The sequence below is a fragment of the Phyllostomus discolor genome, chromosome X (assembly GCF_004126475.2).
Source record: "Phyllostomus discolor isolate MPI-MPIP mPhyDis1 chromosome X, mPhyDis1.pri.v3, whole genome shotgun sequence".
Classification (NCBI taxonomy): domain Eukaryota; kingdom Metazoa; phylum Chordata; class Mammalia; order Chiroptera; family Phyllostomidae; genus Phyllostomus; species Phyllostomus discolor.
This window is the reverse complement of record NC_050198.1, coordinates 79809299-79837286: the sequence shown is the minus strand read 5'-3', so window position 1 is coordinate 79837286 and position 27988 is coordinate 79809299. Positions and strand designations below refer to the sequence as shown.

The window sequence follows — 27988 nt, the reverse complement described above, 5'->3', positions numbered from 1 at the left end:
AAAACCCAAAGACAGGCTTCGTTGTCAGATTGTTTTAAGTATCTAGCAGGATGCAAGCCCAGGTGGCTAACGGCTGGGCTGGGCTGGGCTGGGCTGGCCAGAGAAAGCTCTCCCTTGCCCCAACAATGGGCTCAGAGACCAGGAAGGGTCTGGGAGGTAGGTTAAGTGATTCTCCCTGGTGCCAAAGGCCAAAAGAACTGGACTGCCAGACCGTTCTGGTTCCACCATGCCCCAACCTGTCTGGAGTTCAGTTTTCCTATATGCAAAATGGGGAAACCAGACACTGACCACATTGGTTAATGTTCTTCCAAGGATGCTAAAGGATTTAACAGTACTGTCACTGTGGCTGCACTTTGGAAAGTTAAAAGGGCTCCCACACGTCGGGAAATGTGAGATAGTAATTCAGCATCACTGTTCAGGCTGTTCCCGCATTTGGGTAGGGTCATGTTCCACAGGGCTCTTTTCATTCCCTCCTGCCCCATGGCCAAATTCCTATGGCTTAACTCTATATCTTGTCACTTGGCATGGAGCCCACCTAAGGTTTAGGAGCAATGGGTTCACATGTTGGGTGAAGGACTGGTATACATGACCCCTCCCTGGCTGGTCTTTCTGACCCTGGGGTGGTAGTATGGCACTGGAGAATTCAACCCACCCTCCCTTCCTTTCTCTCTACAGGCCAAGTAGGAAGCCTGGAAGCAGCCCTTGTTCCTTCAATTTATGGGCAGTAACCAGAAGTTCATAGTAGGACCAAGGACTGGTCGGGATGGCCAGAGGCAGCCTCAAGAGTGTGGGAAGACCAAGGAGTTAGGAGTCAGTGTGAGACAGCAGCTCTGGTGGTTTTAAGGTGGGGCTGTCCCAGGACCCTGGGATACCTGGGGGAAAGGTACTGCCCTATATTGGTCTTTGGGAGGCCGCAGCAATAGGCTCTGCCAGGTTATAGGTTAGATCTACTGGGCTTACTTGAGGAAAGGCACTATTTGGCTTTCAATCCCAGGAAAGGCCTAGGGTGAACCTGCCTGGGTCCAAGAATCCCTCAGTCCTTGGGACTTGATTCTGGAGAAGGAGACTAAGGGCAAAGGTTTCCAGGCAATGGGCTAAGCAGAAGTTCTTGGGGCATGGATGGTACAGGATGAAGGAAGCTGAGCGAGAGGGTTAGTGGGGGAGTCCTAGGCCTCTAGACACTCCAGTTGAGAATGACAAGAGTGGAGACTGCCAACAGAGAGGCCAAGAAGGTGGTGCATGGTGCACCTGCAGACAGGGGCTCTGTGTGCTGCTGCAGCCACTCGAATTCTTCCAGCAGCTTGCGCCGCTGCAGCTCGGGGCCCACCTTCTCACGGATGGTCTGGTAATAGCGGTTCAGGTACTGGAGCTGCAAAGGGTAGGAGGGATGAAGTGTTTCACAAGGTGAACTGCCAACAGGTGAGGTCTTGGTGCCACCTAGTCCCTTGCTGTAGTAGTCCAGCTGCTAACCTTGGCCCAGCTAACCATAGGTACCCCATAGATTCCCAAATCTATGCACTTATGCACTTAGCACTCCACCTTTGGTGTTTCACTCCCGATTCCCCAGCCACCATCAGGCTACAGGTGTTTTCTGGAGATTTTTAGAGGCAGTTTGATGCAGTGTCTATTTAATGTCATAGTGACTTTCATTGGGTATGGGTGGAGGGGAGAGTGAATTTCAGGCATGGGAATGAGAGGAAGTAGGGCAGGCATTATTATCCCATTTTAGAAAAGAGGGTTCTGTGGCCCAGAGAGGGGAAAGGATTGATTTTAGGTCTAGGACTTGAGATGGCTGAGTCCAAAAACCCAGTCTCAGATTCCCCAGGAGTTTACTACATAGGGTTGGGCAGGCTGATCTGACTGGAGAGTTCTAGAACCTCTGGGGTCTCTGGTAAGTGAGGAAGGAATACCTCAGTGTACGCCTACTGGTGCCATCAGTGTGGACCCTCTCAGCAAAAAGGAAGGGACAGAGGGTCTTTGGGTAAGGGGAGCAAAGGCCAAAAAAACTCAGGGTAGAGAAGACAGGAAGTGGTTCAGAAGCTGAAGGGTAGCCAGTGCTGAGGGGCACTCACTTGCTCTGAGGACAGCAGGCTGACATCAATGAGGTTCCGGTCATAAGGCACAAAGGACACCACTTCAAAGGTCAGGTAGGTTCCTGGGTACTGGGAGGCCACAGGGAAGATGGGAAAGCAGAAAGTAAGTGAGGAGGAGCTAGGCTGAAGGGTGGGCTGGAACACTCCACCCAGAAGCCACAGGCACAAAGAACTGACCCTTATTAAACCCAAGACTCAGGGGAGGCCTTAGCCTCAGACATTGCCCTTGATTACCCCTCTCTCTACCACTCAGCACTCCATCTTTAGTGCTTCTCTCCTGACTCCTAAATTTAGACTTAGGGTTGTATTTCTCAAAAGTATATGCATCCACATGGCACCTAGGGACATTGTTAAATGTGTAGATTCTGGGACCCAACCTCCAAGACCACTGAAGTGCGAATCTCTAGGAGAGGGTTGGGAATACACAATTAAATAATTTAAAGATGAGTATTAGATTTTTATACCCATCTATCTAATCTCTATCTGTATGTATGTATCTCTATCCATATTTTAGTCTATGTATCTATTGATGTATGTATCTATAGAGATAAGTATAAAGAAGAAAAATAGCCCATAATGTCCACCTCTTACAGAGCTCTTTTGCATGTATGTGTTTAGAAGATTCAAAGTATAAAAGGGTACCCAATAAAATTTGAAAGTCTCCCGCTTGTGCATTTTTCTTCCTGAAAACATTTTAGGCATATACAGTGTGTGTGTGTGTGTGTGTGTGTGTGTGTGTATGCATTTATTTTTAAATTCATGCAAAATGGGCCCTATCATACACTACTCAGTGCATTCTCTTACCCAACCTACATCAATAGTAAACCTAGGAGACCACTCCATATTAGCACAGAGAGTTGCAACTTGTTCTTTTTAAGGGCAATGTAAGGAACTATATTATGTGGATCATGATTTATTTAATCAGTGATAGATATTTAGACTTGCTTCTACTCTTTAAACTATTACCATCGATGCTACAGTCAATGTCATTGTATAGAAACACTTTGGTGACCTTTTGTGACTATATTCAGAAGTTATATATCTGGCAGAGGGAATACTGAGACAAGAAGTATAGGTGTTTTTAATAGGAATTTTGATAGATATTGTCAAACTGCCCTTCAGAAAGTTTGAACCAATTTGTACTTCCCCCAGAAGTGTATGGGAGTATCTGTTTCCCACAAACCCACCAGCACTGGGTATCATCAAAGTGTCATTTTTTCCCCAATCATATAGGTGAAACATGGCATTCCACTGTTTTAATTTGTATCTCTTTAAAAATTAAATTGAGATCTTTTCACATTTACAGATCATCTGTGTTGATCTTAGTGAGTTGCTTCTTCATGTCCTTTGCCCGTTTTTTTCCCATTCTCCCTATTTTTTTTTTTTTGTCTTATTGATTTGTAAAAGATGGTAGTAAAAGGACATCCACCTTTTTTATGACACATTTGCTGTGTTTGTGATACATCTTTTGACTATGGTATTGTTTCCATATGGATTTTTTTTATTTGATTTAGTGAGAATTATCAATCTTTTTCTTCACAGCTTCTGGGTCTTACATAGAAAGATCCTTTTCCACCTTAGGATTAAAAATGAATTCACATAAATTTTCTTCTAGATCTTTTATGGATTCACATTTAAACCTTGATTCATTTGGAATTTTATTTTAGTATAATAGTGAGGTTCTTTGGTTTAATCCCCATTCCCAAATGGGGAATTTTGAACAAATTTAGCTATTTGTTCTCCCTTCCACTTATAAACAATTTTTCTATTCTTTACTGTTTTAAAATGCCAGTTTTATTGTAAACTAAATTTCCATTTTACTTACGAATACTAGCGGATCTATTTCTGGGCTACTTCTTGTGTTCCTTTGTCATACCTGCCTCTCTAATCTCCAGTGTCACACTGTTTTATTTATGGTAGCTTCATAGCATGTGCTAATATCTGAAAAGGCTAGCTTCCTTTTTTGCTCTTTTTTTTTAGAATTTTCCTAGCTAATGAGCTATATTTTTAAAGTTTATTTATTTTTTTAGAGAGAGAGAAAAGGAGGAAAAAAGAGAGAGACAAACATCAATATCAGAGAGAAACACTGACCACTTGCCTGTTGTACACTCCCTGACCAGGGACCGAACCTCCAACCCAGGCAGGCATGTGTCCTGTCTGGGAATCAAACCAGTGACCTTTCACTTTATGGGACAAAGCCCAACCAACTGAGCCACACCAGTCAGGGCTATGTAGTTCCTTTTATGTTCGTTTTTGCAAATAAACTTTAATATCATTTTGTAAAGTTACAAGGACACCCAGCTAGTAGTACTGCTGAAATTGAGGTTGGCTTGAATTTACAGATTAATCCAGAGAGAAATGACATCATAATATTGAGGTTTCTTTCCAGACAGCATCATTTACTTAAATCTTTTTTTATGTCCCTGAATAGAAATTTCTTTCATGTAAGTTTTTTAAGGTTGTACCTGGGTATTTTATCTTGTTGGTTGCTATTATTTGGAATTGTTACTCCTAACAAGCTCTCCTGGTGAATATTATGTGCATTGAGAACCAATGATTTGGGGCAGGAATACTGATTCATTTGGTCTGGAGTAGATCTGGGCATTGGCATTAAAAAAAGAGAAATCTCTCTAGATGATTCTAATATTCTAATATGCAAATAGGTTTGAGAGACTCGGATTTATGGAATTTTTCTGGAGCTGAGGAAGACTCCAAGTAGATTTATGTCTACATATTCAAATGCCCTTCTCCTTTGCCCTTCTGTATGCCCTCCCCACCCAACACATACACACAGCCCAAAGTCACTGCCATGCTGTTTAAACCTGCAGCCCATCTCAGTGGTAGTTTACCTTGGTCTTTGCTTCTACCACAAGGGCCACATCTTCAAGGCGGATCCCAAATTCACCATCCTGATAGTAACCAGGTTCTGGGAGACACAGAGACACTGGTGCCATTAAACAGGGGGAGGACTTGAGCCCAGGCTCTCTGTACCAATTGAGGAGTGGCTACAGAGGCTGGTTGCCTGGATGCCTTTGGCTGGTGGCGGGGGGACAGGGGGGCCACCCACTACTTGTTAGATGTTCATTGGCCCCAGAGGCAACCTGCTGGGCTTCAGCCTCTCCACCCTCCTTTGTAGCCCAGTGGGGAAGACTTCGGGGCTCAGTTAGGTCCTGAAGGTACCCCCATATCCTTGTGTCACACTGTTATGTTACCCTAGCATTTTACTAAAGACTATAGCTTGGATTTACATGTGGGAAACAACTCCCAAGAGCAAAATGAGGATATGGACTGAAGGGGCCTGGGATTAGGGTGGGACAATCCATTAAGGACTAGAAGTGAGGAATAGAGAGGGAGGGCAGCAGTAGAGCACAGGTGTGCCTGTGCCCATTATTCACCCCAGACTTCAGTCCTGGCTTAGTCTTAGGGTGAGGATGGGTGGAGGAGCCCGAGAGTCATACCGATGGAAGTGAACATGCCCTTGCTCATAGTAATGCTGCTGGACTGGAATCCCACTGGCCCTGGAAAGGGAGATGTAGGTAAAGTGTCAGCTCTCCAGTACTCACCAGCTTGGAAACTAGCAGACTCCAGGGAACAGCAGGTAACTGGGGAGACCTGAGCTCCTCTAGGAGCACTTGTCTGCCATATCACTATCTACTTGGGACTTGTACAGACAAAATTGGCCCTGGCTTTTTATTTCTGAAGGCTCTATTTTAGTCAGCCACTAGGTATAGACCTGCTACTCCTTTTTATGGGGACTTCCCAGATGCCAGGCAGGCAGCAGGATTGGCCAGCTGCCAGCATTTCTCACTTACCCTTAGGAGCAACACCTCCCACCAGCTGAGTAAACTTGGGCAGATCACTGCATCTCTAAGGGTCTTGGTCATTTTCATACCTGTGAAAGCCTGTACCATGTCCAGAAAAAGGGGAGCCTTGGGGAGTGTTGAGGAGATACCTACACTCGTGCACACCCAGGAAGTTGCCAATGCCATGGCCTGTCCCATGACCATAATTGAGTCCAACATCCCACAAGGCTTTGCGTGCAAAGGCTTCCAACTTTAGTCCTAGAAGAAAGATGACCCCCAGTTAGTTGGCTAGACCCCAGACTTGCTGACTGGGGTTCACCTTGCTCCTTCTTGCTTTCTTGTTTCAAAGCCAAGTACCAGGATGCCTGTGGAGAGGGGCTGCTGAGAGGCAGGTAAGCATGTACTATCTCCAGCACACCTAATATTTTTTCCCATTACTTGGGCTCATGACTCTACTACAATTTCTCCCCCATTCATCAAGATATTTCCTCCAGGAATCCTCTCCAAACTGAGCTACCCTTAGATTAAGAGGCAGGAGGCTTGGGTTCAAGCCCTGGTTCCCCTACTGACTCTCTGTGCAGCCTTGGGCAAATCACTTTATTTCTCTAGGCTGGATTTTTTTAATCTATACAGTATATGGGATGATGGTATAACAATCCCTGCCTCACCAGCCTCCCCAGGGTGGTGGTCTGGGTCTAATGAAATTAGTGCCTAAGACTCTGGATCCAGGCTGGTCTCAGAAACCTACCTGATGTATCAGCAGGAAAGATGAGTCTGGACAGATCAATATTTCCTATCAACACGCGGGTGTATGCCTCCTGATGAGAGAGAGGGAGAAGTGATGTGGCACACAAGAGGGAGAACCTGAGAGTTTCCATGTGCTTGGACTGTGCATATATGCAGGTATGTGGGCCCAGGCCTGTGGGGAGGGCAGTTGTTTTGAGGGAGGTGTATGTTCATGTTTGGTCATATAGGCTCTGAAAGATGGCCAGAGGAGGCTAAGGGGGATCTGCCCAAAGATGGGACTTGGTCCATGCAGTTCTCTTTGGCTGGTCCACTATATACTTGTAAATAATGGTGAGCTGAGGCAGTGACAGCAGGGGCTTGGAAAGCAAACTCCTTGAGTTGGAATCCTGATTTCGCTACTCACAAATTCTGAGACCTTGAGCAAGCAACTTTAATCTCTCTGTGCCTCACTTTAATCATCTATAATAGGACAATCACAGTACCAGCTCATAATGTTGCTGGGAGGAGTAGGGAGACTCATGCACATAAGGTGTTCCAAACAGAGTAAATACTCAAACTGAAGTCAGTGTCCTTATTACCATTATCATAATCATCCTTTAGTTTTCTTAAGATTTTAAGTTTGGGTTGGGGTCTGATAATCTGGCAAGTCAGCCTTGTTTGCTCAGGGCTGTTTATTTTGTGGAAAAAGAAAGAAAAGTAGGCTGACAGCAGCTTCTTTTCCTGGTTACTCCCTGTGGCAACATGGTGAGTCCTACTCACATCACACACATGGGCTTTTCGTCTCAGGCAATTTGGGGCAGTGGACTTAACCCACTAAACTGAGCTCCTTGAGGCCTAACCAGTGTTGGCTTTTTCTCTGTTTCCAGCACAATGCCTGAGCCATAGTCTACTTGCTGAATGCATGAATGCAGCTCCCTGTACCCTACATTTCCCAGAGGCTCCTAGTGCACATAGATGAGGTCCCAGCTTCTGCAACAGGCAGACAAGCCCTTACTACATCCTGAAAAGCTACAGCTCCTTTCTACCTCTGAGACTTTGCTTGAGCCATTTCTCTTCCTGGAATGTCTTTCTTCCTCCTTTCTGCTGAGCACAGGGGCTAGGCACACAGCACCAAGTAAATATTTGTTCATTGATTTACTGAAGTGGAATGATGATAAGCTTGGGCACATCTAAACGAATGCCATTTACATCATGGTTGTGTACTAATTTCAATGACAGTGCACAAGTAGCCACATAGATTGTGAAGTTTTGTTTGTGGCTTGAAACATCTCTGGGGAAGTACCTGGGAGTACTGGGTTTTGTGGTACTAACTTGCTATGTGAACAGGGGGAAATTATTAACCTCTCTGGTCCTCAGTTTTAGATTTTATAAAATGAAAGGGCTCTTATTAGAGTGATTTCTTGGGTGTCCCTTGAATGAGGATGGGTAGAGTACCTTTTGGAAAGCAGAGGGGGTGCCCCAATGGACTGTCCTGGTGATGTCTGTGGTTCCATCCCTGTGTAAAAGGAAAATCAACATGTCCAGCTCTGCTAATACCTCGGAGTAGGGATCATGGCTGTGTGCTTCCTGTGTGATTTTCATGGGGATTTGAGTGGCAGGGCTGGGGCAGGGGTGGGGTGGGAGGTGAAAGGAAGAAGATGGCTGCCATCGTCAAATGCTCATTTTCAGCATTTATGCATGAAGGCTCTCTGCAAAGTTATCAGGTGCAAATCACTATATTTTCAGGCAATCTTGATTTCCCACAAACATACTCTAAATCCATGCCTCCCTCCCTATTTTGGCTGTTTGTAAACTTTGGTTTGCTTGGGTCAGGCTGACTCTAAAAGCAGGGTTCTTGCAGGTTTTGATTGAAATGGGGGGGATTGTCCAATTTTTACAGATGGGGAAACTGAGGAACAGAGCAAGCGTAACACACACATTCAGATAGTTATTTACCATCTATAGAATACTTCTGGCAGCTCACTGTGAAGGGAGACTATCTCTCCCTGATATCTCCATTTCACAGATGAGGCAGTTGAGGCCAGGAGGCCATGTCCCTCTCTGAGCCTTAGTGAGGCCAGACCTGCAGCAAGCACTCACTCACTCTCCACATATTTGCTCCATTGTAAACATGGATCTGACCCAGGAATTTGCTCAGAGTCCCAGTGAATTGAAGCCAGACACCAGAAGCCAAAAAGTCTGACTTTCAACCCCAGCTGCAGCTGTTCTCTCAGGATGGCCCATGTGGCTACCCCTGGGGGAGGGGGAATGGAGAAATGGTCCCAGAGCCCTGGGGACTCCTCATTGGGAACAGGTCACAGGGTGTGGCAGATTTCCTCAGAAGGAGAGAAAAAGTGAGGTGACAGTTTCCCTGGCCTCACCCTGTTCTGAGTGCACCCCAATCCAACAGTGCCCTACAAATTCACTTCCCCTTTGCATATTGGCTGTATCCAGTACACAAAGAGCCACACTGGTGAGTAAGAAAGGCTGCTAGGCTGAGTGCTTGCTGTGCTGGTTCCCAGAGCTGTACTTAGAACATGCCAGGTGTCTTTGTCATTAGCACATTCACCATTTCTACAGGATAGAGGATGGCAAACTGTTCAAAATTATTCCTTACTCTTGCATCAGTTCTGGCACCCCATCTTCCCCACCCCCATCCAAGCTTCCCACAGTCTACTTACTTTCTAGGATCAGAAGGGAAATTCTCCCAGCTCTTCTCAGCTCAGCTCTTGTGTGAATGATTGGTCACATATTTGGACGCAATGGAGTTAGCCTATTCTGCATGGACATCATATCTGGGTTTTCTGGTTATGCATTGTGTAGGGGTAAAACATCTAAAGGGATGTTATTCACTTTATGGTTCTTTAATAATTTAAATGATAGCGCATAGGTGGACACACAGATTGTAGAATCCTGGTGCTGGGGGACAGCATCCTCTTACATAGGAGGTTGTGCATGCCCTACATGTGGTTTTGCATGCACTCAGAGGAGCATACACACATTTCTACTCACAGACACATATCTATGCTGATGGGTGTGCCCTGTCTCAACTGTGCCTTGGGTGTTCCCTTTGGTTGCTTTTCTTGCCTATCTGTTGCTTTCAGAGGCTCAATTCTGACTCCACTCACTGACATAGTCATCTCACCCATCCAATTGGGAGGGAAGGGGGCTGAGGAGAATACATGGCATTGGAGGTGTAGGGGCTGTGTCCAGGGTGTGCATGAGTGTGTGAGAGTATGGCTGCACTGTTTGTGCAGCCAGACAGGGCTGCTAAATATGACTGTTCAGACTGTGTAATAATATTTGGGCTTAAAACATTTTATTTGAGCAAGAGGAGTCTTTTCCTGCTTCCCACTGAGGTGCTGCATGCACAACCCCACTGTTTTGGTCTCTGTGTGTTTCCTACTGTACACAGCCCCTTCTCCAAGTGTAAAAATGGGCTCATTCAATGCAGGTCTCTCCTTTCTCAGATGAAGAATCTGTGCCTAGGAAGGGACAGCTTTGGCCAGCTTTTGACCAGCCCAGGGTGTCTGCATTGAGATAGCTGGGCCAGGGCATGGTGGAAGCTACTTACCAGTATTGTCCCCCAGAATCCACCAGGTACATCTCATTCGAGGACAGATTGCGGTGTGCTTCCTTGGTTGGGCTAAGGATGGGAGAGATGCTGAGAAAAGGAGCAGCCTATCTCTATGCTGGGTGGGGTGGGGATCCTGAATGAAAGCAGAAGAATTCCCCCTCACCCCTGGGAGTTAGACTCCTTTGGAGAAGTCAGTCTCCAAAAGGACCCCTAGGAAAGTTCTCAGCTTCTGCCACATATGTCCTCAGCATGTATCTGTTTATACTGCACTTCACAAACAAGGTCCTGGTCTCCAGGGAGGATAGAAGGAATGCCCAGAATGTGGGAGCTGAGAGATAGAAAACACCCACTGTAGTCATCTCTTTTTATATAAGGAGAAACCAGTCTGCAGAGGCCAAGGGGGATGCAAAAGGCCACAATGTAAAGCTGGGAGGGAGCCAGGTCTGGACTCTCTCTAACTTCTTGCTGTGTCCTAGAGCAGAGGGCTCTGAAAAGCCAGGGTGCAGAAAAGAAGGGTACCCAAGGATGGGAGTGGGGAGCAAGGTTTTGTAGGGCCAAGGAGTTCCTACCTAGGCCAAGACAGATGAGGGCTTGTGAGATGCCAGGGAAGGGAATTATGGGATAGGCCAAGCCAGCTCTTGGAGGGTATCTGACCTATGCTTGCTGCGCCCGTGCCAGGTTGAGGTGTTTGGACAGCTTGATCCCCAAAATTTCATCGAGTAGGCCTACAGGTATTTTTCCCCCTATGGAGCCAAACATCTGGCCAGCCTACATCTTGGGCCCCCCTTAGTTGGTTCAGAATGAGTGAGCAGGCTTTTCTCCCCATGTGTTTGTGAGCTTTAAAAATTAGCTAACGTAAATAACTCACAGGACACCAAGGAAAAGTATCCATCAACAGTCCTGCATCCCTTCCAGATCCGTTAGCTATAAGCACTCAAAGTTCCAGCCTCCTGGGGGGAAATCGCTCAGGCCTTTTAATTCCAGGGACTCCCAACTCATCCACTGGACTCCACTCCCCACCCATAACCTCCACGGTGCTAAAAGCCTCAAAACTTTAATATGGACTCAGGTCCTAGATCATTCCCTCCTCCACCTCCATACCCCTTGCACATACTCTGGGATTCCCCCCACAGAGCCCTAGAAAATTTTTTCTCCTCAAGTACCTGTAGTGGGCCATGGCAGCATTTAGACCACTAGCAGAGATGGTTTTGAAACTGGGTCCAGAAAAGAACTCTTCTTCCCTGAAAAGTGCAAGGCAGGAATAGTCAATAAATGAACCCATTCATACCTAACTAGGGTAAATGAAGGTCACAGCTGCATCTACCTCTGCCAGACTCCCAGCCTCACCTTTTGGTTCCATCTCCCCAAGCCCTGACTTGTCACTTACAGAACACTCAAAGTTAGAGATGGAAGAACTATAGACACCAGTTATTCTTCCTCTACCTCCATTTTACAGATGGGGAAACCAAGGCCTCTATGACTCACAGTGTGTTCGTGGTAAAGCAAGAGTGAAGAAACTAGTTCCCTGAATTTAAAAACTTCTCCAGCCCAGGAGCTGCATCTTACACCTCAAACCTACAGTCTGCCTATGGCCTGGGCCAAACATGTCCTCAGGAAATCTCCCTCCTCAAGTTGATATCCTCAAGTTATCCAGAGGCCAATAAACCTGAACAAGCTTCTCCAAGGGAAAACGGCCCATGCCTGAAGCAGACACTTGGGGGCGTGGTTGGGTTGTAGCCCTTGAAGTCTGATTGCCATTGGGGGCTGGAGAATGTCATCCAACACCCCATGCCCATCTACAGGACCACCCAAGAACCTGTCACTCCTTGTTCCAAAGAGGTCCACAAATACAAGGAGGGTCTTCCTTCCCCTTAAGTAGGGATACCAAGCCCCCACCACCCCGTCCCCACAATAAAAGATAGTCAGCCATAAAGGATAGCTGTAGTCCTTCACCCTCGGAAGCTGTCCAGTCGCTCTGCCCCTGAGAACTCATTTACGGTGCCTTTGGGCACGTTCTTCTGTAGCCACACCAAGTAGCGGATCACGGGCACGGCATCCCGCACCTGGAGCAGGGCAAGCAGAGGAGACGGCTGAGGAAAAGTCTCAGTCAAGGCTTAGGGATCCACGAGATCAGGTGGCTGCTCTGGGAGCTGAACTTGAAGAACACGAGGTATTCACCGGCTATTTGATGATATTAAGGGATTCTTGTTACTGTTTATTTATGTGATCACAAGGTGGTCATGTTTAATTTACATAGTGCTTATCATTTAGAGGTAATTAGTGATATATTAACAGAAGAAAGGATATAAATAATATCTGGGATTTGCTTTAAGGTCACCCAGCAGCAGAAGGCAGGGAGTAGAGGAGGGGAATATGGATTTGCAGATAAAATGCGATTGGCCATGACTTGATGATGGCTGAAGCTTGATGATGGTACATGGGGATCATTATGCTATTTTCTCCACCTTCACGTATGTTTAAGATTTTCCATAAGAAAAAGTTTTCTAAAATTAGGTGCTTTATCCTTATTTTCACAGGTATATTTAAAAAAGTTAGCCATTTTCTTGCCAGGGTGAGAAAATCATTACAGTGAACACTTATTTTAACACTTAAAATGTGCCATATGGTGCTCAAAGCAATATATATATATATATGAGTATATCATTTAATATAATAATTATGTGCATATAATTTCATATGTATATAATTTATCTAATATATGATGATTACACATTTATAGAATTATATATACACATTATATGTATTTAAATGTGTATGCATATACTCATTTACTTAATATATGATTATGTATTATATATTTTTATATTATAATGAATATAGTTATTTTTAAGACTTTATTTATTTTTAGAGAAAGGGGGAGGGAGAGAGAAGGAGATGGAGAGAAACACTGATATGTGAGAGATACATCGATAGGTTGCTTCTTGCACACCTCTGACGAGGGACCTGGCCTGCAACCCAGGCATGTGCCCTGACTAGGAAGTGAACCAGTGACTTTTCTGTTCACAGGCCAGCATTCAATCCACTGAGCCACACTAGTCAGGGTTTATAATGAATATATTTAAAATATTTAAACATATTAATCATGTATTAATAGTTATTATATACAGTCAGTCCTCCATAGACACAGGCTCCATATGCACAGATTCAACCAGCCATGGATCAAACATATTTGAAAAAATTTCAGCCTTGACTGGTGTAGCTCAGTGGATTGAGCACAGGCTGCGAACCAAAGTGTCACAGGTTCGATTCCCAGTCAGGCCACATACCTGGGTTGCAGGCCACGGCCCCCAGCAACCCCACATTGATGTTTCTCTCTCTCTCTCTTTCTCCCTCCCTTCCCTCTCTAAAAATAAATAAATAAAATCTTTAAAAAATTTTCAGAAAGTTGATCCCTAAACAATACAGTTATAACAATTACAGGATGGTGCAAAAGTAGGTTTACAATTGTTTTTATGGAAATAATACAATAATTAATAAATAATAGTACAAGAATACACTCTGTGTTCATGTACTCACAACTGTAAACTTACCATTGCCCCACCCTGTATTTATACCACATTTGCATTGCATTAGGTATTGTAAGTAATCTAGAGACTGTTTAAAGTATATGGGAGGATATGTGTTGGTTATATGCAAATACTATGCCATTTTACATAAGGGACTTGAGCATCTGCAGATTTTGGTATCTGAGCAGGTCCTGGAACCAATCTTCTGTGGATATCGAGGGATGACTGTTTTACTTATATTATAATATATGTGTTTTATATATACATAGTCTATATAGTATAATACATACATTGTATATTTATGTACATTTATTTAATCTTCAAAACAACCCTCTGCTGTAGGTTACTATCATAATCCTCATTTTACAAATGAGGCCCAGAGAGATGAAGCAACTTGCCCAAGGTCATCCAGCTAGGAGGTAAGTGGAGGACCTGGGGTTTGAACTCTGATATCCTAACTTTAGGGCTTGTGTTCTGAAACACTGTATCATGTTGGAAGTAAGGGAGTAAAGCACTGGTGAATGCCCAGAATTCTGTGTCCACTTCTGTTTCAGTGAAGGGGCTTCTTTAGGCTCCCCCTGCAGGGCCTTCTTTCTAACCCATCAGACTGGGAGCTCCAAAAAGGCTATTGTGCCTGCCCATGGACTTACGTGGCTGTCCCTGAGGAGGTCCTGCTCCTTGCTGTTTTTCACTGCCTTGGTTATCATCACTGGTGAGTAGGTTTCTGCTACAACTTTATCCTGTCATAGGCAGAGAAGAAGAGACCTGGGAACCTTTTCCAGGGCACAGTGGTATTTGAAAAGGATTAGCTGAAAAGCTCTGCTAAGAGGAGACTTGCCCATTCCTATGGTGGCAATGACTTTTCCTTATGTTCTTTCTGACTACGCAGGTCTTTCCTAGTCTTACACAGCCAGCTTAATCTTCCCTCCCTCCCTGCCACTGGATCATTCCCTGCCTCTGGATCCCACCAGCACTCTGGGACATACCAGATCCTGGTCTCTGCCAGTCACGGGATATTTTGACAGCATGAGTTTCCTGCATATAGCATTCCCTAACATCTGCCATTGACTGAGTGCCTGCTGTGTGTGAGGCATTGAGTTTTACACACACTATATCCTCTGAAGCTCCTCAGAGCAACTCCTCTGAGGTTGGGACTCTTATCACCATTTTATAGGTGAGGTAACAGAGGCTCAGTTTGGCTAAGCAGTTATCCAAGGTCATTGCACAGCCACCTCGGAGCAAAGCCAGGATTCAAGCTCAGGTTTGGCTACTTCAAAACCTCTGCTCTACCAGGCTGTACTCCCTCTCTCTTCCTTGACTATCTCTGAATTTTCTGTGGGTAGACATCCAGTTTTTTTTCCTTCTCTTCCTAGGGAGGCCTAAAAGGGGGCTTACTGCACCATTGTTGACTAACCAACTGCCTAAATGACCAAGGAGCTGTGGCCTCACTTTAGATGAGACTTATCAGGGCTAGAGTGGGGCAGTGCCTGGCTTGGGTTGGGGCCTGGCAAACCCACCTCAGGTATCACTTTGTAGAGTGCATACATAGTATTGCTGGTCCCAATCCATATCCTCACGGCCCCTGAGGCATAGGCTTGGACTTTGTCATAGACTTGGCTGTAATTTTCGAGTTGCACACACATGGGGTCTGTACAGCTGGAGTTCAGATACTGCAAGGTCTTGGAGTTAATGCGACTCTTGTCTACAAATAACCTGGGTAGGGAGGCAAGACCGGGGTGGGGGGTCCTGAGAGTCTCTAAGGACAATGCAAAGGACCAGAGTCCCCTTTTTCTGGAGGTCAGGGAGCAGAGTACACCAGATTTGGAGGAGGTGGGAATAGGAGGCAAAGGGTCAAGAAAAGCTCCAAGGTGATAGGGAGTCTGTATATTGGGGTGGGGTAAGTGGTGGAGCATAAAGGGGTGGAAATTGGAGGAATGCCACCACAGCAAGCAAAGGAAAAGGCATACCTGATGGAAGAGTTTGTGAGCAGTGTGTAGGAATAGAAGAAGGGGTTGTAAAGGATGTCACTACTGCGCAGATTGAAGAGCCCTGGAGGAGAAGATGATGAGGACCATTTATGAGCCTGAACTGCCTGAGGCCAACACATTTGATGCTACTGTTACACTGTTTGCTTAGGCACCCTAAAGATTGCCAGCAGCATACATGCATCATCTACCTTTGCATATTTCTTAGTATTTGTGGGTGGGTGTGTCTTTGAAGCAGGGATGAGAATTATGAACCTTTTGTCCTAGAAAAATACAGATACTCAGCCAGCAGCCAGCACATAGTTTCAGTGGTTTCCCAGATTAACTGAAGTATAGAGCTGGGGTCAGGAAAGAAACCTTGAGTCACATAGGGACAGAACAGAGCTGCACTAGCTGCTAAAGCTGGGTATGTGGGTGCCATGGGATGGTGGCTGGGTTCCTGGGAAGTGTTTGTTAGGATTCTTCCCATTCATGAGACAGGAGCCTTTGCTACTGTGGTCAGGCCATTCCTCCAGCGGCCTGGAGGCTGGCCCCAGCTTGTCCTGGGCTTCCTTGTTGCCTTATTCAGTAGACATGATCTCCTCCCCACTCCCCTTCAAAGGGCCAAAATAATTTCAGGGCTGTATAAATGTAACTACTCCTTAACCATTAAGGAGTTGAAATTACATTCGATCCTTTGAAGACAATTGCAAAGCTGATATGGCCCCTGGTGAAAATGAGTTTGACACCCCTGCCATAGGCCATGGCCATGGATCTCTCAGAACTAGTGGGTACCTTGTAGTTGGGGGAAGAGTCCTATGCTTACGGGCCCAGTAGGCTTGGGGGTTAGGGAAACCCAGGTGCCACACATGTCTGCAAATCTGTACTCACAGGCTGTCTCATCAAGCATTGACAGAAGCACAGCAGTTGGGGCCTTGGGATGCTTTTCCATCTGGCTGCGGATGCTAGATACTTTCTCCTGCCAGGTGCTCCCTAGAAGCAAAGGAGCCCAAAGAAAGCATGAGTAATATACCTTCTCTTTGACACTCTTTCTGAGGAGGCTCTCTTAGGGCAATACTTTTTCATTTCTTTAAAAGCAGTAAAACTCTTTTTTCAAACAAACTTCTACTTGTGTAGTTGTTAGGGATATGGGCTCTGGACCCAGACTATCTGGGTTCAAATCATAGCTCTGTCATCAGTAACTGGGTGCTTTTGGGCAAATTAGCGCCTCTGCATCTTATTTTGTACATGAGTAAAATAAGAATGGATCATAAAGATAGTATCATTAGGGTTGTTATGGTGATCAAATTAATTCATATATTTTTTAAAAAATTCATTGAATTTATTGAGGTGACATTGGCTAATAAAATTAAATAAGTTTCAAGTATACACTTCTATAATTCATCATCTGTATATTGAATTGTGTGTTCACCACCCAAAGTCAAGTCTCCTTCCATCACCATGTATGCCCCCTCTACACTGAATTGATACTTATAATGCACGTGGAATGATGTCTTGGGGTATAGTAAGACTGGCATAACTTTCTGATCAATAAATATGCATGCAGTGTCTTTGGTGGGCCTGGATGGGAGTAAAAGGCAGAAAACTGTACTTGAACAACAATGAAAATAAAATAAATAAAATAAATAAAAAATATGCATGCAGAACCGAGATTAAGAGAGCGGTGCTACTTGAGGGGCAAAGGAATAGGGCTGGGCCATGTGTAAGCCTCGTTCCTGCAGTAACCCCAGTGCTTAATCAGCCATAGTTCTGTGCTAAACACGTCATATACTTTGTTTTAATTCTTATTTGGCTCATTTTACAGAGTCTTAGGGGAGGCAAAGTGACATATCTAGAGCCTTATAGCGGGCAAGGGGTAGAGCTGAGATTTGAACCCAGTACATTTGAGTACATGGCTCACCCTCTTAATCTGTACAGACACTGGACTATCTTGCTAACATTGTCAGTTTCTAAACCTGTCCTTAAACTCAGTGTCACAGAGCTTTCCTTTCTGGGACACTTGTATCCTGATTCTAGGACTTTAGTTTTCATGTGTTATTTTTGTTCCCTGCAAAGAGAGAGTCTAAAGAGTCTCCCTCTACACAGGGCTAGAAATTTACTGGCAGAAGGTCATAAACTCTTAATAATGTCCTAGTTGGGCTCAGAGATTAGCATAAATAACTTAATGCTATTAAAAAACTTTATGCAGATAGGTAAAATGATTCAACAAGAAACAAAGCTTTGGGTATGATACTTTTTAAGATTCATTTTATTTTATTGTGTTAAAATACACATACCATAAAATTTGTCTTTTTAACCATTTTAAAGTGCACAATTCAGTGGCTTTAAGAACATTCACAAGATTGTGCAACCACCACCACTATCTAATTCCAGAATATTTTCATCATCCCCAAAGGAAACCCTGTAGCCTTTAAGCAGTCAGTCCTCATTCCCTCCTTCCCCCAGCCACTAGAAACCACTGATCTGCTTTCTGTCTCAATGAATTTGCCTCTGCTAGATATCTCATAGAAATGGAACCATACAATATGGGGCACTGCCTGACTGGCTTCTTTCCCTTAGAATTGTTTTCAAGGTTTATGAATGTGACACTTTTGAAACAAATAATGAAAGTAAATTTAAAGTGTTTGATACATACAAGTATCTTTGAGTAATTAACTCTTCATGTTTTTGCCCTTTTTACCCCTTTGAAACCTATGAGTTGCTGTAGAAACAGACTCTCCTCTCTGTAACCTTAGAGACTCAAGAACTTTGAGTCTCTTGCTTGAGGGCTAGCAGCCTACAATGGCTCAGTTTCCCCTCACTTGTGGAAAGTGACAAAACTCATGCAAATTGAAAAAAAAAAACACACGCAAATTGTCTCCCAGTTCCTGGGAGGTTTTTCTCTTTATCCCTTCCTCCCCTTCCCGACGTAACTGTGCCCTTCTTTATCTGAATGAATTAAGTTTTATTTTTGATTGAATAGCCTTGGATAGCAAGTTTCTTTAAAAAGTGTCAAGATACAGAAAGAATGATTCTGCAAGTTACATCAGAATGGACAGGACAAAGAAAATTGGACACAATTTTAACTCATTTCATCAGACTGCTATTTTGAAATTTCCATCCTGCTTTTTGACTCCTTTCCAAACAACAAAAGTACATGGACCTTCATGTGGAAAGGGACCTCTCAAATTGCCCAATATTCCTAGGAATCCAAGTCCATTGGCTCATTCAGGATTCCCGGGGGGAAGGTAAGAGACGTGGTAGCCAAGAAACTGATTCAGAGTCAGTAGCCTGATCCTGCCAGGATTTTAGTTACTACTTACAAGAATCTTAGAGTATAGTGCTCTTTTATGACATATTTACATGGTGTCAGCAGGGTCAAGATTATTGATGTCAGACCTTTTGGGGTCAGTTAACTTTCCTTTGTGGTCCAGCCATAACCCTAACCTTAATCTGTGCCACAGACTTACCCCAAGTTTATTTACTCACTTTGTCCATCCCGGCTCACCCAACCCCAGCAATCACAAATCTAAATTCCTCATCACGGGAAGGCTGGAAGTCAAGGTTTGAATGATTCATTATGAGCTGGTCTTCAATACCAGATAAGCAACTCACATCGTGTTTTTTCTCTCTTCAAAAGAGTGTGTTATTTTTCATCTTTCTCTGACTTTCTTGTTTTCTCCATCCCTGCTCCCTCTTGCTTCAAGCCTAACACTCTTTATCTAGCATGTTCTAAATATGGTCTGAGGACCTTTTGATTCAGACTCAGTTTTGAAAAGGCCAAGAAATCTGCATTGTAAACAAGCATCCCAGGCAACATGAAGGTTCGAGGTCCATTGCTTTGTTACTTCTTAGGAAAAACATTTTCAGCCAAAGTAGCAGCAGCAGGGACCCGTGTTGCTACATGTTACGAATGAGAGTTGGCTCTCATTCATAATTACCTGTGAATTTCTCCTGCAGGAAATAAATGGGCTGGTTTGGAATTGGAGGTCTCTTGGACCCCCATACCAGGTCCACAAGGTTGGTTTCAATGGAGACTAGTTCTCTGCCAGAACCCTTGAGAGCCATGTCATAACTCTTCCAAGTTCCTGCAAAGAAAGGAAGAAGTCACTTGTTCTCTGCTCACTTACACATCAGAAAAAATCACGACACAATTTTCAGGAACAATTAGTCCTTATCTACTCTGTCTCCTGTTCTGCTCCTGCAGCCCCAGCTGCCCAGAGCCTGTGCAAGCAGTATGGCCCTCTCAGTCATGTACTCTCACCTTCCTCTTTCCACTTCCAAAGCCTAATTTCCCTGAGCCCACCCCAATGCTGTCTACAGCCAATTGGTTAAAGTCATTAAGTGCCAATGGCTGTGGGGCCCTCTTTTGGTACTATTCATTTTATTTTTTCATTTTTAAAAAAATCCTCATCCCAGAATGTTTTTATTGATGTGTGTGTGTGTGCATGTGTGCGAGAGAGAGAGAGAGAGAGAGAGAGAGAGAGAGAGAGAAAGGGAGAGAGAGAGAGAGATGAGATAGAAACATTGATCGGTTGCCTCCCATATGCACCCTGGCTGGGAATTGAGCCTGCATCCTTTTCGTGTACCAGACAACACTCCAACCAACTGAGCCATCTACCCAGAGAGATACTATCCATTTTAGCTGAACTTCAATGACATATCCCAAAGGAATGTTGATGTTCATGTCATTGTAAATGTTGTCAAAGAAGCCATTTTTAACTTGGAAACCTTTACTGCATATTTATGAGGTCTCCATCCTTGGCGTTAGGCTGGCCAGTCAGCTGGGGCCCCAGAGCTCAGGAAGTTGTATTTCTGGAGGGAGAGGACTGTGCTTCTGTACTTAAAAGCCCTCTCAACTCCTCTGATCCTTCCAAGCTGCATTCCAGGAGAGGGTCTACCAAGTGATTCTAGAGCCCTAATTGGTAGAGTTCTAGGTCACAGAGGATTGGTCTGGGTTCAAGTAAAACCTAGCCTATTTATCTGCTAGATCTTAATACTTCTCTGAGTCTTTTAGGTTGTGTCTCTGTACTCATGACTTTAAAAATATGTAACCATTCTTTGAAATATATTTTCATTACATAATCCATGAATACATTTTTGTTACAAAATATTCTACAACCACAAGTTCAAACACTCTACCTTTATAGTCACCCTACCCTTCCTTCTATGAAGGTGTTTCTTTACATCCCAAGGAAGCTTAGTCACCCTCATTGGTGAAGACATATATAGGGAATAGGGGAAGAACTTACCAATGGAGAAGAGGAGGGGATCGAAACCCACATGTTCTCCAGCGGGAATCTCAGTGAGGAGCCAGCTGACAATGGGGGCACTGCCAACTTAGAGAAAGATAGGAAGAAACAGAGATCACCTCCAGGGCCAGCACCAGTTCCTCCAGTCAGATTTCTGCCTGTGACAGCTGCATCATGTGTGTCTTCCTTGATAGCAGCCTTGAAGTTTAGGGATTGCCCTGAATTTCCCCTGCTTTCCATAGGGTCCCAGCATAACCTCGGATATATCCCCTCACCTGTACATCCCTGAATTTAGTTTGGGTTCCAGGGCTTGGGGGACAAATCCATGTGGCCCTTTTACCTTCCTTATGGAGTTCCCAATTGCAGTCCATCTCCTGCTCAGCCTGGATCCAGTAGCGACTGTCAGTCCAGAGACCTGCTTTCCTCATGGTCACTACTGCAGTTCCTGGGGCAGAACAGATAAACTTGGAGGTGAGGGTAAAAGTGAGGGATGTGGTTATTTTAGTGCATGTTCAATATAGTGCTGGCTCTAAGAATGTCACAGGGGTCTCTAGAAAGAGTTTCTCTCCTCCATTGGAAGGAAATGAGGCAGGAGATGTAAAGAGAGCCTTGATGGAAGCCAGCAGAAAGGGTGCCCTGCTTTGTGTTGAGGGCCTCTCCTAAGGGATCCATTAAGAGTTCTAATAGGAGAAGTGGGTGGGGTCTGCTTTTGGCAATTCAAAAGAGTCCATGCTGCATGTGAGTGCTCTCAGGAAGGATGCTGCAGTCAATATCAAGACTCATTGGCTTAGAGGGACACCAAGCCAGGGGCTTAGTTGAGGAGAGGCAGAGAAGCCAAATCCAGTAACTTTGGCAAGAAGAAGGATCTATGATAGGCAAGGCAGCTTGAAGCCCAGAGGATGAATGTTTAAGGATCAGCAAGGAACCTTGCTTTTCATTCAAGGGGCCAGGGTCAATGTAGGAGGTTCCTTCAGAAACTGGGACCCTATGTAAAGTTTCTACATTTGTATCTCATTTGGCCATGTGAGGTGATTTTTTTTTCTGTAAAAGGACCAGCAAAGCAAAACTTTGTCCCCAAGTGAGGCACTGTGTGAAGGGAATAAGCAGGCTCTTAGTGGCTAGACATAGCAACCATTCCAGAAAAGAAGCCCAGGAAGTGCTAGACTGGGCCTGGCTGTGGCAGAGGCAGTGAGCATGGGAAGGAAGCCAGGGAGGGCTGTCTGCCTCATGCAGGAGTGTGGCTGGTGAATTATGAGATGTGTGCTCTGGGGAACCTGATGGGGCACCTGCCCTGGTGACACTTTCTCAAATGGTGGAGGGGAGGCAGAGTAGAAAGGGTTTACTAGATACTACATCCCGGGGTCCAAGCTGCTGAGAACTAGCCACATCAGGGCATCTGTGACCACCTCTGAATCAACCAACAGAAGCAAGGAAGGCAGGGTAATGGTTGTTACCTGAAGATCCTGTAAAGCCTGTAATCCATCTAAGCCGCTTGTCATGTTCACCAATGTACTCACTCTAGGAAACGAATAACACCATTGTTAGCTTTTTTCATGAACTCAGACCCCATATGGAAGGCTTCAAACCACATCCCAGTTCTTTTTGGTCATATTTAACTACTCCTACAAGCCCAGGCATGCTAGGCACCTCTTCCAGGAAGCCCTCTGGAACTTTCCACAGCTCTTAGGATTTTTCCTTTGAACAGCCATATCTCTTAGAGTCTAAACCCCACATCTATCACTGCACTGACTATTCTGCAAAGGCCAGAATGCAAATTCTGTGAAGTCTGGGAGCATGTTTTTGGTTCTCCTGGGTCCTTCCTTCCAGCTGTCCCCCTCATGCCGCCCAATCTAGCATTGAACACTGAGTATATAAAAAATAATTTTTGCAGAGGGCTTTACACATTATTGTATTTTATCCTCATAATCCTCAGGCATAGATTTCATTATTCCTATCTTGCAGAAGGGAAAAACTGAGGCTCAGAGAAGTTTGGACACTTACTTAAGGTTCTTTGTCTTTCGCAGCATGTGGGGAAATTAATTTAAGTACTCTTATTGACACTAAAGATTCCTCCTCTTCCAAGTGGGCTGGTGTTGGAAAGGTGGGTGAGGTGGAGGGGGAAGCAGTAGTAGGAAAGGGTGGGATGAGTGGGCAGGGGTTCTTCTTTGGGAAAATCAATTCTTCTCCAATCCATCTTGTTTCCTATATGCTCCTCCTCCCCAAGCCTATACCCCAGATTCATGCAGTCTGGGGTTGTGGATAATTTCCATGCTCCACCCATTAGGTTATGTGAATAGCTGAACAGGAAGGAAGCTTAGCATTTTTCCAGTTCAATTCCCAGCTCACATTCTAACCTCCTAGGGGAGGGTACCCTAAGCATTCATTCTGAATTTGCCATCTAGGAAGTGATCAAAATCCATTCTGAATTTGTTTATAGTTTTATGGCTTGAGGTCAAGATTGGCAATGTCTTCTCTCCTATGTAATGGGTTACATTCTTTCAGCTGCCCTAAACTACCATGTCCAAGCTCTCCACTTCCTTCCCTTTGCCTGTCAAATACTTCCTCTGCCTTCATCTCCTGAGTCTTAACAATTTGTTTGTGGCCTGTTCTCATAGCACCCCCCCCAGGGTAGCAGAAAGGGCAAGGGTGGGGGTAGAGCCATTCCTTACCATGTGGGCATCTGTGTTCGGGATGATGTAGGCAGAGAGATTATTTGTGCGCATCTGCTGGCGAAGGGCTATGAGCTGCTCTGTGGTATTGACCACAGTAACTGGAAGGAACTGACACAGGACAGGAAGACACCAAGACACACACATAGACACATATTGCTTAGAGAAAATGACACATGGGCCCCCAGCATCCAGAGGAGCCACCAGCCTCTTCTTAGGCAGGGATTATGGGCTGGTAGGGTCAGGAGGCTGGACCAGTCTGGAGAAGAATGGGGCAGCAGCTGATGCTGTGGGTTAATCTAGATTAAGGTGCATGAGTTGAGTGTAGATGAAGTATTGAAGAGCTTGGAGAGGGATCCTTTGTGACAGTAATGGGACCTGAGTCTAGGATGGAGGTATGGGTGATAGTTGCAGGGGAAAGTCTCTTTGCATACCTTGGAGGTAGCATTGCTAATTTACCAAATAAAAAAATACAGGATGCTTACCCAGTCACATTTGAATTTCAGATAAACAATGAATAGTGATTTAGTATAAGTATGTGTCATGCACTATTTGGGGCATACTTATATAAAAATATTACGCATTATCTGAAATTCAGATGTAATTTGGCATCTTGTATCTCATCTGGCAACCCTACCTTGGGGACTTTTTCAAGTTTCCAGTCACTGGTCTCAAATGGTGCAGGAGGGTGCATGAGTACCCTCAGGGTTTTGGGACATTGTCCAGAAAGATTCCCTCTAAGCTAGACATTTTTAAAAAGGATGCTTTATGTCTAAAATAAAGTATGGGAGTTATTTATTTTGTTTTGTTTGCCCTCTATTCCACAATATAACCATGTTTGTTTTAATGTAAAAGTAATGTGTTTGGCCCACCCACCTGCCTGCCCCAGTGGTCTCATAAAGTTGACAGTGCAAGCAGATGTACTCCTGAAGCTTAGTGGATGCTGGAAGGCTCACTAGCTCTCTCACCTCTTCACCTATTCCTGCTTGGGGAAGCTCTTTCACCCTATTCTGGTTGTGGAAAGAATCTCCAGCCAAGTAGCTGATGACTTTTCAGCTCCAATTTATTAGGCCTTCTCCAGGTCTTCACATCTTAGACTTTCCTCTCTTGCCCTCCCATTGGCTCTTCTAACCTGTCATCCTTCATCCTCTCATCAGTGCCTCCCTTTTCACTGTACCTCTAGAATTCTTGTTTTCTTTCCTCCCATCCTCCTTTTGGCTTCTGACTAAACTCAGCCAAAGCTTAGCTAGGGGCCTCCCACTCTCCTTATTCCCCCTCTTCCCTCTCTCTAATGGGGTTGTTCAAGTCCAAGCCAGGAGAGAAGTAGATAACTTGTTGTGGGAATGGGTGGGAAGGAGGGGTGAGGGGCAGATATCAGACACCTGAGAATGTGCTGCCCTTCCTGAAGGATGTTAATCAGAAACAGTGGCTCCGAACTCCAAAAATCAAGAGATAGGTTTGTAGAGAGAGAAAATAACAACTGAATCAATAGGAGAAGGGGAAGATAATGGGACCTGTGGGTCAGGGCTAGGGTAAGGGCTGGGGTGGGCTGAGCCAGGGCCTCACATGAGGGGTGGTTGAACAGTTTCTCATGTCTTCTCTTCTTGTATTCACTGGCCTTGCATGGCCCCAGGCACAAACTAGAAACCAGGAGAAAAATCCAGGGTCAATTGGTGATCAGATAGTTCCTAGAAGGTGTAGGGACCTGTTCCCCCAACCCTCCTTCCTTTCCTGCAGGCCCTTTATCATTATGATGAGGTTCAACTCCCCTTGAGGATAAAAATAATCACATTTAATAGGAAATCAGGCTGAATTGGTTGGCACTCTGGGTCACAGTCAAAGAAACCTGATTCATTGACAAGTGATTGCCACTTTTAGAAGGGTTTTAGTGCTCATTAAATCAATTTTTTCCCTTCTAAGCTAATTGAGTCTATTCAGGGTCTACTGAACTGGAAAAGTTCTGTGTAAATTAAATTTTTGTAATCAAATTTTCTTTGAAATGCTCTAGAGGATCTCACTAAATAATCACCCTACTTTCATTTTACCCTTCTATAAATCTAATTTCATATATGTTGGGTTAACTTAAATTTAAGGCCCACTTGTACCATTTCTTATAATCCAAATCTCTGCCTATCATTCCAGGCTAGTTTTAGGCATGTAAGACAAGCAATCTCAGTCTAAAATCACCACCTGGTGGGGAAAGGTGGGCTAACATTAAAGAATTCCTACTATGTGCTAGAGAGACACTGAAGTCAGCAATTTATCTATAGCATCTCATTTGATACCTGTTAACAGTTCTGTGAGGTGGGTATTATTGTCCACTTTCATTGGAGGAGGAAGCTGAAGCCCAGATAAGTTTAGTAACTTGCCCAAGTTTTGCCACCATAAGTCAGTGGTTTGAACCCAGGCTATCTGAATACAAACACACACACACACACACACACACACACACACACACACACACAAAACTGACCATGGGAAGGTAGTGCCACAGAAAGGACAGAGCACATGGAAGCTTAGTTTCCAACTTGGCCTGTGCCCCAAATTTGGTATAATTCCAAGGAGAGTCACCCAGTATTCACTGAGCAAACATTTCGTAAGTGCCTACTGTATGTCAGGCACTGAGCTAAGTACTACAGGCTCTGGGCTCTAAAAGTCCAGTGGTCTCTGAAAGTTCTCCCCTCTATCATCCCACCTTTTAAGGAGGATCTCCCCAGAGGGTAATTGGGGCCTGAGTATGGACAATCCCACTGTACTTTTACCTTCTGAGTGGGTTGAAGTATAGATGGAAAGAGGTGACTGGGGTTTAATACCCAATACTATGAATGGTCTTGCTTGGTTGTCTTACTTTTATAAACTCAAGGGGGAGATGAAACCCATCCTATTGATTTAAGAAATTGAACCCTCATATCTGTGGGAACAGATCTCTGGCAAAATGGTGGCATTAAGATGCCAATATAAGAAGCAAGACTGAGCCAACCTTTGCCTTGTGAACACACAGATAGCTGTTCTCTGAGGTTTAGGCTGTGGCTTTCAAGGTCAGGCTCTGTAGTCAAATCATCTGTGGTTCCTGACACAGGTCCTGGTGCTGGAAAGGTGCTCAGAAACTGGGTGCTGAATGAATGAGCAAAGTCCTGCTGACAGAGAACAAAGGAAAGGAAGGCCTCCCTAAAGCTGGAAGTGGAGTGGGTATGGAGGATGCTGAGCTGGGCAGTTACTGGTAGTTGTGACCAAAGAGAAAAACCAGGGCACCATGGGGGTGACAAAAATCAAGCTTTAATTAGGCTCCTCTGAGCCCTCTTTTTGATTAGTCCTTGACTTTGGCCCAGCAATCTTGTCCTCGCTGGGTCTAAATCTTCCTGTCTTAGCAAGAATCTTGTTAAGTGAGTTTAGAGAGAATCTCCCACCATTAATATCTGATCACCCCTTGATACTTGTTCAAATTCCTCATTCCCACCCTTGATAGCTGATCACCCTGGCCTGCCTTCCACAAGAATCCTATTAAGCCACTTTAGTAAGAATCTCCATAACCTTGATGTTTCCTCTTAGGAATTTCCCATCCACTGACCCCCTTACTCTGCTCATTGGCCATCTTTGCTGTATTCAGGGTTGAGTCTAATCTTACTTCCCTATTTAAATGTCCCTATTGCAATAGTCTTGAATAAAATCTTACTTACTTTTTAAAATATGTGCCAGAATAATTTTTTTCATTAACAGGTGGGAATGAAAAGGTGTCAGACCAGACTGGACCTAAGTCTTGAGGGCCCCAAGGACTGGCCCTGTTGTTATTTTTTCCTCAAGACAAGGGCAGGGGGCGAGAGAAAAAGAGACAACCTGGGCAGCAGCCCTCACTCCAACAATTTCTGAGCCCAGAAGTGGAGGCCAGAGCTGCTCTCCAACTGAACTTGTCCTCCCAGCATGGGAAGCAATGGAAAGACCGAAATGCACATACCACAGATGAGGACAAGCCAGTGCCAGCAGCTCCAGGGATCCCAGGCCATGGAGTCTCCAGATGTTGGTGCTAGGTCAATGGAGGGATAGTGGAAAGTGGATAGGCCTCTTCCTTCCCTGGCCTCTTCCTCCAGACCTTTCCTAGGCAGGAGCAGCCTGGGGTAAGGGCTGGCAATGTGGAGGAGGTACCTGGCTGGTTGATGGAGAGTCCCTCTCTGATCTGTTGTTTATCAGGGATCCAGGAGTCCAGGTGGGCAGAGAAGCCTCTGCTAGATCCCAGTCTTCTGGAATAAGGCGTGAGCCTGCCCAGGACAGAGTCCAAAGATCTGAGACAAAGGAGCAGCAACTGGTTTCAATCAAGTTGCTTCTCCCAGCCCCCTTTAGACACAGCAACCAGCCTCACCCATTCCTGAATTCCATCCTCCT

The 27988-nt window shown here is 44.8% G+C and overlaps 1 protein-coding gene across 1 annotated transcript; it reads right to left on the bottom strand.

The window, feature by feature from the left end:
* Nucleotides 1-17: 17 nt before the first annotated feature.
* XPNPEP2 (X-prolyl aminopeptidase 2) lies at nucleotides 18-27988 on the bottom strand. Its single transcript, XM_028523203.2, has 21 exons — nucleotides 27564-27988; nucleotides 25178-25251; nucleotides 23612-23722; nucleotides 22397-22460; nucleotides 21283-21387; nucleotides 20943-21029; nucleotides 19632-19778; nucleotides 16582-16683; nucleotides 15694-15775; nucleotides 15244-15439; nucleotides 14377-14466; nucleotides 12153-12262; nucleotides 11363-11440; nucleotides 10197-10268; nucleotides 8078-8138; nucleotides 6645-6714; nucleotides 6050-6154; nucleotides 5552-5611; nucleotides 4943-5019; nucleotides 2073-2162; nucleotides 18-1369 (listed from the first exon to the last, which is right to left on the bottom strand). Exons 1-21 carry the CDS (start codon nucleotides 27610-27612, stop codon nucleotides 1175-1177), a joined length of 2025 nt encoding a protein of 674 aa, XP_028379004.1. The 5' UTR covers nucleotides 27613-27988; the 3' UTR covers nucleotides 18-1174.

Excerpts from the sequence above, each read along its gene's own strand:
- XPNPEP2 (XM_028523203.2), bottom strand. The coding sequence starts at position 27,612 with ATGGCCTGGGATCCCTGGAGCTGCTGGCACTGGCTTGTCCTCATCTGT. Across the intron at positions 11,441-12,152 it reads CGACTGGACAGCTTCCGAGG|GGAAGAAGAGTTCTTTTCTG; the intron begins GTGAAGGACTAC and ends TGCACTTTTCAG. Across the intron at positions 1,370-2,072 it reads GCCTGCTGTCCTCAGAGCAA|CTCCAGTACCTGAACCGCTA; the intron begins GTGAGTGCCCCT and ends TACCCTTTGCAG.